Source organism: Sclerotinia sclerotiorum, genomic scaffold (assembly GCF_000146945.2).
Source record: "Sclerotinia sclerotiorum 1980 UF-70 scaffold_14 genomic scaffold, whole genome shotgun sequence".
NCBI classification, from domain to species: Eukaryota; Fungi; Ascomycota; class Leotiomycetes; order Helotiales; family Sclerotiniaceae; genus Sclerotinia; species Sclerotinia sclerotiorum.
The window spans coordinates 221,886-232,448 of NW_001820822.1; the positions used below are offsets into that span (position 1 = coordinate 221,886).

Genomic DNA, 10,563 nt, shown 5'->3' on the forward strand with positions numbered 1-10,563 from the left:
GGATCACTAGTGTGATGAGAATTGGTTCTCGAGAGTTTCAACACTGGCATTGTACATTCTGCTCATCATATTTCTAATTGCCATTAAGCTACAAATAATCTGTCAATCCTCAAACGAAAGCCCTCTGATCTTCGTCGCTATATGTCCTGGTCCGCAGCTACTAAAGCGGAGTATGGAAGTATGATGAATTATATCCTCCAGCATCGACTTCCATGGGGTTCCCCGCCATTTACCTACGTGTCCCCAATTCCCTTTGAGAATCCCTCGGATTATAAGATTTTACTAAATGATTGGCCATATGGTCTCTCGAAGGATATTACTCATTTCGTAGTGTGGTCAAAAACACCGATCGCCACCGACGATGAGAATGGAGACGTGACGGATGAGAGCAGGAAAATCATCGGCGATTTTGTGAAGAGAACATTTGCTGATAGGTTGGATGGCAATGACAGAGTAATGTGGTTCAAGAATTGGGTCGCATTGCAGAGTGTAAGAGCCCTTGAGCATATTCATGTCCTAATCAAAGATGTCCAAAAGGATGATGTTGAGTTTTGGACGGGAAACAAGGTATAGAATCATGTATATACACGGAAATGTATCTGTATGGAACTCACGTACGACACTCATACCACCCAGTATGACAAAGTTCCTATTTCGTGTGACCTCGGTTGGAGCCATAAACCATCAAATTTGCAAATCTTACTGTCTTCTCTGTCTTCTATTACCCGCAGCGGGCATTTGTTCTTCAGGTGCTTGTGCTCCCTGCCCACCACCCATCATGCCTTTGGCTCCAGACCATAGACCAAACACCTTGTAAAGTCCATAAATTGGCACCACTGAGAATATGAGCCATCCCCAATTGCCGAATATAATAACGGCGAACAATGACAACCAATGCATCCATATAATGTCGAACATATATTCTGTCAATCCTGGTGCGGCAAGATCTTCACCTGCAGACACCATCTTGCCAGCTTGATCGAACTTGGGACGACTATTTTGTTCGAGGAACCATTCGATAATCCATGGCGCAAGCGAGAGAAGCACATATGCCCACATATTTCGGGATCGGATCAGAAAATGGAAGAGGCAGAATAGGGCATTTACGAGAAATGTCCCATAGTGAAGGTAGTTTAGGGCTTGGATATTGGCCTTGGCTCGGTCCTTTTTTGCTTTCTGTGCCATTATATGTGAGGTAAAAGGATGACGTCGAACTTGAGAAAGAAGAATAAGTTGATGCTTTTAGGATCTGGCTTCTTCTATATGAGTGGAAAATAGGATTGCTTAAATGTAATGCTCGCTGAATAAAAATGCAAACTAAGTATCGTTCTGTTTTCCTGACGAGAATCTTTGCAACGATTGGATCTTCGAAAAGAACAATTCGGGTGAAGGTGACAAAGTTGAGAAGAGATGTTGTTGAGTCTTGCGCAGTGATTGAGTTTCCTCACAAGGCTGAGTCTGCAAGGAACAAAATATATTGTGAAGCGGTGTTCTGTTGTGTACCTTGCTTACTAATTCAAAATGTCACCAACCATCCGATTGTTGCTGGGTGAATGCTCTGCAACCAATCATTCCCGCTGCGAGCAGACAACAACAGAACGAAAATAGAAGAGGTCGAGGGCGCGCAAGGGTTTGATGTTATCCAAATTAAGCCAAATCACAAGGAATAACTTGACTATCACTATTTTACCAGAATAAACCTTTGGATTCTGGATTCACATTTAGATTTGCATTCGCGACCGTATTCAGCCTTCCCCTCCTTCTATTCTCTATTTGACAAAAATTCGTACAATTCTGCTTCCTCCTTCTCCTTCCTCCAGCTTATTCACTTGATATTCGAAGTCATTAGGCTTTCTTTCAGCCTTTGCTTTTTTACAAGTAACGCCTGGTTAGCTTTTTTCCTACCTGCCTTGCCTTGTCTCGCCGCCTTCATCGTTACATTGGCAAATAGTAACCAGCAACAACTCTGTTTATTACGACCTTACGATCGTATTCACGAAAGTTCCTATCTGCTTCTTTGCCACCTGCCTTTTCCAACAACAATACAACGAGATAGTTTTAATGTCATCAATCCTAAGATAGCTTTCGTGGAGCTACAAAAAGCTTACATTCATCAAATCAAGCAAATAACGCAACGCGCGTGAGAGCTATTTATTTTCCTCTTTTGTTCAAACTCGAGACGATTAACAAAGGGAACCTTTTCGACGGACCGATTTTGCAACAGTAACAGTTGAAGGACTATTCGAGGCTCTGTTTTCTTCATGGCGAGAATATCATAACAAATACACAATCTGTGACTTCAATCTACTTCCTCTCTTCACGACTCTGCACAATGCCTCCCTCAAGGAAGGAAACAATCAATCCTTGTATCACGACCCAACTGTGTCAACTCATTTACTATCACCTTGACAATAACCTGCTCAATAATGCCCTGTTCTTCGCAGAGCGGCTGCATGCTTATACCCCCAAAGGCCCCGAATCCTCCTACCTCCTGTCATTATGCCATTTACGACTTGGCGATTATGCTTCCGCCTTCGAGGTGGTAAAGAGCCCAGGGAATAAGATGGGAAATCTTGGATGTGCATACATCTATGCACAAGCATGCCTTGCACTGGGAAAATTGAAAGAAGGGATCGTGGCGTTGGAAAAGAATAGAGGCTGCTGGGGGGCACAAAACTCATTTGGCAAACATTCAGAATACTCGCGACATCCATATCCTGACGCATCTGCAGTCTGTTGTCTACTGGGGAAGCTATATCGCGCTTTTGATGACAAAAAACAGTCGATTAGCTATTTCGAAGATGCGCTGAAATTGAATCCATTCATGTGGGATGCTTTTACTAATCTTTGCGATATGGGCACTAGCGTTAGAGCTTCGAGTACTTTTAGGATGAGTGTAGAGATGGAGGCAATACTGAAAACGAATTCACAAGAAAGAGAGGCGCCAATGGAACCCATGTTCGTGGAGGAACCCAAACTGATCCGTCCCAGCGCGCGAACTTACCAGAGTGAACCCGTGGATCCTTTCAATAATAATTCCACGTCTCGATCATTCGCCGGTGGCCTTTTTGGATCACTTACTACCTCTGCATCCTCGAAGCTCGCTGAGAGCAATCCCAGTCTTACAAATCTTCCCGCGACTGGAAATGGCAGCATCAGCTCTGATACAATGGAAACACCGACTGGTCCTAGTGTCCCTCCCGATTATTCTATTGTGCCCAGTCGAAAAGAACCTGGTGTGATATCAGCTTTTCCTATTAACATGGAACCTCCACAAGCCCCAGCTCGCAGGAACCGAACCCTACAGGGGCTCGGTATGGACTTTAGCATGGACGTTCCGAAGATGGGTCGATCCATGACATCGAAACGACTTCAAAAGGCGGCAGCTGAAATTTCAGAGGACAGTAGCGCAGGACACAATTCTCGCCACAACTCTGTTACGGCACCGGGTGGAGAAAGGAAGCGAACCATATCGGGACAGGTAGTACCTCGACAGCCCTCAGAAGACCCTGGAGCACCTCAGAGAAGGAGTGTCAGATTGATCAACCAGTTCCGCCCCACAAGCAACAAACCTTCCAGTAACCTTGCGACTGTGGGGCCAGCGCCCGGGCGAGAATTAAAGAAGGCTCGACCTCCGATATCAAAAATCATGCGACCGGTTGGAGCATCGACCGCCGGCAGACAGGTCAGCGGTAATCGAAAACCAGTGGAAGAATCCATGGAATTAGACCAACGGGAAGGAGAGATAAGATCCCGAGCGCCGGTATCTACAAAATCTTCTGGTGCTAGGTCATCCGAATCAGACTCTGGAACTCGGGAGGAGGCTATAAGATGGCTCCTCGACTTGTTTAAGAAGTTCGGCACTGGCTATTATTTACTTGCCAGGTTTCAGTCTCGTCAAGCTTTGGAAGCGTTCTCTACATTATCTACTCAGCAGCAAGACACGCCTTGGGTATTGTCACAGATGGGGCGTGCTAATTACGAACAAGCATCATATGCTGAAGCAGAATTCTTATACAGGCGGATTCGACAAATAGCACCAACACGCTTCCAGGATATGGAAATATATTCTACCGTTCTTTGGCATTTGAAAAAAGAGACTGATCTAGCCTTTCTTGCGCATGAGTTGGTCGATTCTTCGTGGCAATCACCAGAGGCTTGGTGTGCGCTGGGAAATTCCTGGTCACTTATGCGAGATCATGAGCAAGCTTTACGTTGTTTCAAGCGGGCTACCCAACTTAATCCTAAGTTTGCTTATGCGTTTACTCTTCAGGGTCATGAGCATGTTATGAATGAAGAATATGACAAGGCACTTACTTCATACAGACATGCAATGGCTGTTGATAGGAGACACTATAACGCCTACTATGGTGTTGGTAAAGTATATGAGAAGATGGGTAATTACGATAAAGCTTTCATACACTTCGAAGCCGCTTCCAAAATCAACCCAACGAATGCCGTGCTATTGGGTCTTATGGGAAGTGTTGTTGATAAGAAGGGGAACAAGGCACTGGCACTAGCATACTTCAAAAAGGCGATTGAGTTGGATCCTAAATCGGCCTTGACCCGTTTCAAGAAAGCTCGATGCTTAATGACAATGGGGAACATGGAAGATGCTTTGGAGGAATTAAAGATCCTGAAAGATTTGGCTCCTGATGAGGCGATGGTTCATTTCTTACTGGGTAGACTGTATAAGAGTATCAAACAGAAGGGTGCTTCAGTTCGACATTTTACCATCGCTCTAAACCTAGACCCTAAGGTATATTCCATTATATTCACCTCAAAACCTTTTACTGACGAGAAATAGGCCAGTCAACAAATAAAAGAAGCCATCGAAAGTTTAGAGCAAGGGGACGACGATGAAGATGATGAAACCAGCATGATGGGGTAATTTGAATGATCATTATTTTCAAATTCGACCACAAAATTTTCACTGCGAGTCACGACGCCTTTCTTGTTTTCGCGTTGCGTTTCGAATCGGCTTTTCAGAGATACCCATTAGTTATCGACGTATTATTACTTCAAACCATTCAACGACCTTCTAATCACAGATGCTTTCATCATTTCAACTTCACTACTCACGCCACAACGGAATATCTCTAGAAAGATTATAACCGAGAAAAGCTGTCAACGTTACAGTTTGCAAAACATAAAGATACGATAAAACCGGAGGAGTTCCGGTTAAAATTTGGGGGAAAGTCTCAGCATTTGCATTGGGTCGGCGTCCATAATTCTTCCCGGCATGGTTTCTTATCGCAGATTAGCGGATGGATGGATAGTTTATATCCCACTTTATGACGGGCTTTTTGTTGACTAACCAATTTGTCAACTGCGTGATATCACTATGATGGGATGGCTAAGATGATAATGAACCACGTTTAGTGGCCAGGAATAGCGAGCGCACTGGGTTGCGAACATACATGGGCGGATAGGATGAGTAAAATGAATTATCTTAGATAATAGTTATCTCTTTCACTCCCCTTCCTTTCCTGAAAGGGGCTCAAGGAAGACGAAAACCTGGACGATAGGGGAATTGTATCATACTAATCTACCACAAAAGTCAAGTTTTTGCCCCTGAATTTCGATAATCGCCATCACGTGAGCCACCTAAACGTTCTGATTTTGTTGAGACAATCTAGTGGCAGTTCAAGACGGCAAGTGCCTCATTCATTCTTATGACTGATTATCTTCTGTTATGATTCTGGCTTACTGCGACCGTTTAGTCTCTTTAACTTTGGTTCGTTGCAGCTGCTCTGCCTGATTTCAGTTTAATCCATACGTTCTATGAAATGTTTCAAAATAATGGATTCTGCATCGTGCAACACCTGAGTTTCTCGGTAGTATGTGGCCGAAAGTGTAGTTCATGCACTTTAAGTGAAAGCAGATCCTGCATGCTGTTCATTTTTGCTTTCTATATATTTGGATTGATTCATATGTTCGGAACAGTTCAAATGTCCTGTCGGGCTTTTGTATATACAATTAATTTATATACATATTTTCATCAAAACTATTGGTCGCACTAGATTGAGACGTGGGAAATATTTTAAATCCTGTTGTAATTTCTAGGTGGCTAGCGGATAGTTGTATCCCCTTGAATACCAAAAAAAGATTTGATTTGCAATCAGTATGTCTTGATACTACTCCAATTTGAAAGTGAAAATAATATTAAATAGAATTTATATTTTAAATTGAAATTAAATATTCGATAATACTCAAGGAATCCTAATGTTTCGATTGGTCAATAAGATCCTGTTAAGCGATGGAGCCGTTTTTTTTTGGCATTGCAGGGGATATGAAATTAATCAGCGATACTCCTGACTTCCGTATCTACTTCATTCAGGAACCTACCTATCTTCAATGCAATGGCTCATAAGCGTGACTTCTCGTATTTCATCCGATTAAATTGATCCTTTAATTAACGTTAAGGAGATTGATCATTAGTAGAATCTCATGGATTGAACTGAGTTCAGTTCCTGAAATGGACATTTCTTTGTGGTGTTCCTTGATTAGGAGATAAAATCCGGCTGGACACTATTAAGAGATGTACCGTATCTGTCTTGGTGGGTTGAAATAGCACCATTCCTAATACGGATCTAGTTGCGGGATATAGGGTTACTGAGTACCTTTAACAGTTAGCCAGCCAACGGAGCAGGTCTTGGACTGAATCAGAGGGGTAAAAAGAATCGGAGGATAAGTTAAGCATCAGCTTTTGTTTCTGGTTCTTCTTCAAGGTAATGCGCAGTTACAGCGGCCTCTCTTGGTTTAGAAAGAACAAAGGCGTTATTTACTTAATTCAATTCTGAAATGGGTTTAGCTCGAGTATCGAGGTCTATCGAGTCATCTTTGTTCTCCTCATTAGAGAGAACAATGACCTTGTCTGGGCTCACGTTGATGTATTGGATCAATGCAACATCCGAAACCCCATAGCAGCAATGTTCTCTGTAATATTGATGGAGCTGTTCATAATTCAGGTTGTGAACAGTAAACATGCAATTGGCTTAACTAGTCGAGAATTTTCCCAGGATCTCCCCTAAATCATTCATCACGATTTCAGAAACCTAACACACTACTACACTTAATATCTATTTAAGCCTCAAGGGATACCTATTGCAAGATGTGTATCACTCTAACCTTTGGGTACACAGAGTGTGTCCACCAAGTTTCACACATCCGTCCATGTCAGGGAGATGGTTCTCGCTGCGGGTTCATGGTAGTTGACAGGCGTGCGTTCAGTATCAACGGCTTTTGTCGTGAGTGCTTCATGCTACCTGATCCCAGAGTCGCTTGGCCTCTTGAATATCGGTCTGAGAAATCAATGCTTGACTGGATGGCCGAACGTTATCGAAGTTGGGATATTGAAGCTGAGACCCAGGAATTACGCATTCGAGCCCAAAATTTGCCACACCTACCTGGCCATGGACATAATCCCAATTTTCCCTTGTCTAACCGCATACCTTTCGGTTTACTTCCTAAAGAAAGCGTGATTTTGTTAGTTAAAATCCTCGATCGGCGACTCATTCCTGATTTCTGGCTTCGCGTAATCCGGGGCGAAAATCCATCACCTGCCGAAAGGGAATCGATTTTATGTCTTCAGCAAGTCTTGGCGGTTCATATGGCACTTTGTCTTTTGAGAGATGTCATGATTGGAAATCAATGGGAGGCTGGTATGGGTCAACAACACATGAGGTTTATTGCAGCCGAAGCATTTGATCCAGTCGCACACACACTTGGTGATGATGAAGACTGCGGTCTCTGCCGTGAGCCCCTCAGAGACGTAGAAGAGCAAGGAGTGCTAGTGATTACCCACTGCAACCATGTGTTTCATCAGAAGTGCCTTGAAGAATCTCTTAAAGTGTCACCTAACGTCGATTGTCCAGCTTGCAAAGCAGAACTTCGTGGGCACAATCAAGCACCTCAAGATATTCAAGGGCCCGACCAAATCTCAGAATTTCTTACATCTTTCATGACGCCTGAGCCACAGTCTTTCCCTTCTGAACAACCTATTACGGAGCAGTACCTTGATCAGTTGGATGCTGACGTTGGAGAAGCTATTGCAAGGGTTCGAGAGGCTGATGGAGATGTCAGAGCCATCGAGAGAGAGATAGAAGAAGTACAGCAGGTTGAACTTCTCGGACGACCTGCAGGAACCCGCGTGAAAATGACACGCAATGCCCAGGGAGTGATTGATTGCGTCCACCTTAGTTGCATGATGTCGTATGCCCCAGGCGAAGAAATCATTGACGCGGGTGCTATGATGTTGCTTAGACGAAGAGTAATGATGGAAGCGATTAAAGCATGGGCTCAAACAGATTGCAAAGTGGCTGTCGAAGCACGAAACCGAGCAAGACAGGAACTAGCAATTCGAGCAGAACAAGCAAATTGGATAATGACAGAGTTGCTCATAGAGATGACCGGGTGGCTGTATGAGCATAACGAGAACAACAATAAGTTGCGGAACCTGAGGAGTCACTAGATGATCGTGACGATTCTGACTCAGGCGAACGTGCGATGATGGATAATTAGTCAATCTAGCACATTGTCAATAGTCTTGGATTTTCCTATTTCATTCTTTCGTCACCCTTTCTTGTTTGATTTCCTTACTAGACAATGGCTGGTACTATTTTCACGGTTTTCGAACATGCAATTTCTTTGGATCTTACTGTAGCTAGTACTACTGTCACTGTTTTAGAACACGCGATTTCTTTATATCTTACAATTTCAAATATACTTAACAAAACTAAACACTTATGAACTTTAATTACTGAATATATATTACTACGTGACATGATGCTGATTTTGACCGAAAGGGGATTTATTAAAAAAAAAATCAAGACCTGAATCTACACTGTGTATTTTTTATTACATGCTAATCTATTACTATTTTTTTATTTTTTTTGGATTTATTCATTTACTTGAGAATTTATGCGTATATATTTCTATCCTCTTATGTGTTACGAGGTTTGCCGTCTAGATCACGTGGAAGTGCTCTAGGCTCTCGAGGTAGGTTTATAACTAGGCGTCAAGCAGGGACTTAAAGTAATGACAATAATGCAATTCGTAACTAATAGTACAGTATACTAAATGATTGATCTTGAGCACGAAGCTCTATACAAAGGGAATCCATCTTGATTATATAGACCTTCGTATTCCAGCATTGGAGCGATGGAGCTGGGGAGCGAGATTCGAATCTCGCTCCCCAGCTCCCTCGCTCCCTCACAAGACTATTCATGTGATCCTATAACACGTGATAATAGTTATAATGTTACAACGTAACAATATACTTTTGATATATGAAAGATAAACTAAGTAAAGTTTGTATATTTACTTATTTTTTTAATAATCGAATGATTTTATAAGAGTGAATTGTAAAGATTAATTAATATAGATATTTTAATTCTATATATCTACTATATCAGACGCTAGGTATTATTGTAACGATTCTGTACTGGAGGCAGCGGCTGCCTGAGGTTTCGTCTGGTTGGTAGTTATGGGTTAAGGCTTTATCATTGGTATTCACTTGGAAGTGAAGTCGTTACTAGATCAAGTAGAATGTAGGTAAACTAATTGATAAATAAGTTGAGCACGAAGCTCATATACTATGAAACTACTCTGACTATATACTTCTGAATGCTATTGGATAGCCTGGATAGACTGGATAGACCAGTCTATCCATCACGTGATACTCCTATTTGCCTCAGGACACTAATCCTAATGGTGAATCGTGACAATTATATGTTATACAAATTTATTTTAAAATATATAATAGATGACGAGGTGTTACGACGGCTTCTGGCCTCGTATCATATGACCACGCACGATGTCATGTGATCCCTTCGGTAAAGGGATCGAAGGGACCGAAGGAACGATAGGCATGAAAGTCTATATAATCAAGATGGATTTCCTTTGTATAGAGCTTCGTGCTCAAGATCAATCATTTAGTATACTCTACTATTAGTTACGAATTGCATATCATTATTGTCATTACTTTAAGTCCCTGCTTGACGCCTAGTTATAAACCACCTCGAGAGCCTAGAGCACTTCCACGTGATCTAGACGGCAAACCTCGTAACACGAGGTTAGAATTAAAAATATTTAAATTCCTTTGAATATATAATGAGTATTATGGATTCAAGGACTTTTATACCTAAATATCATCTTTGAAAACTTTAAACTTATAAATTGATATTTTATTTTCTACTACTTTTCTCCTTTCCATATTTCCCCTCTTCCCTTCTTCTCCCCCTTACCCCTGATCTAATCAACTCATAACCAACCAACAAACAAACAAACTAAACAACAGCCACCCCCAAAAACAACACCAAAACCGCCGTATAACATCCCACCACAATCCCTATATCCCTCATTCCCCATTCCCTGCCCAATGAAAACCCACCCACTGAATCTCTCTCCTTCAACCCCCAAGCTCCCTCCCACCCCGCATTCCTATCCCCATTCGCACTTCCACCCCCCTCCTCCCCATCAACGCCCCACGCCATCAACCCCCCCACAACCAAAACATCTTACACGCCCTACCCCCAGCAACCCATCCAACCTCCCCACACC

The 10,563-nt window shown here is 42.5% G+C and overlaps 5 protein-coding genes across 5 annotated transcripts; 3 read left to right on the top strand and 2 right to left on the bottom strand.

Moving 5' to 3' along the window:
* Positions 1–699: 699 nt before the first annotated feature.
* On the bottom strand, positions 700–1,185 carry SS1G_09696 (hypothetical protein; the record flags this gene model as incomplete). The annotated part of the gene is made up of 1 exon (XM_001589013.1): positions 700–1,185. One exon carries the CDS (start codon positions 1,183–1,185, stop codon positions 700–702), a length of 486 nt encoding a protein of 161 aa, XP_001589063.1.
* Positions 1,186–2,332: 1,147 nt separating this feature from the next.
* Positions 2,333–4,891, top strand: SS1G_09697 (hypothetical protein; the record flags this gene model as incomplete). The annotated part of the gene is made up of 2 exons (XM_001589014.1): positions 2,333–4,759; positions 4,808–4,891. The coding sequence occupies 2 exons, from the start codon at positions 2,333–2,335 to the stop codon at positions 4,889–4,891; spliced, it is 2,511 nt and encodes an 836-aa protein (XP_001589064.1).
* Positions 4,892–6,362: 1,471 nt separating this feature from the next.
* SS1G_09698 (predicted protein) lies at positions 6,363–7,214 on the top strand (the record flags this gene model as incomplete). Its single annotated transcript, XM_001589015.1, has 3 exons — positions 6,363–6,385; positions 6,815–6,941; positions 7,146–7,214. The coding sequence occupies 3 exons, from the start codon at positions 6,363–6,365 to the stop codon at positions 7,212–7,214; spliced, it is 219 nt and encodes a 72-aa protein (XP_001589065.1).
* Positions 7,215–7,612: 398 nt separating this feature from the next.
* On the top strand, positions 7,613–9,081 carry SS1G_09699 (predicted protein; the record flags this gene model as incomplete). Its single annotated transcript, XM_001589016.1, has 3 exons — positions 7,613–8,421; positions 8,972–9,000; positions 9,074–9,081. 3 exons carry the CDS (start codon positions 7,613–7,615, stop codon positions 9,079–9,081), a joined length of 846 nt encoding a protein of 281 aa, XP_001589066.1.
* Positions 9,082–10,289: 1,208 nt separating this feature from the next.
* Positions 10,290–10,496, bottom strand: SS1G_09700 (predicted protein; the record flags this gene model as incomplete). Its single annotated transcript, XM_001589017.1, has 1 exon — positions 10,290–10,496. One exon carries the CDS (start codon positions 10,494–10,496, stop codon positions 10,290–10,292), a length of 207 nt encoding a protein of 68 aa, XP_001589067.1.
* Positions 10,497–10,563: the final 67 nt, after the last annotated feature.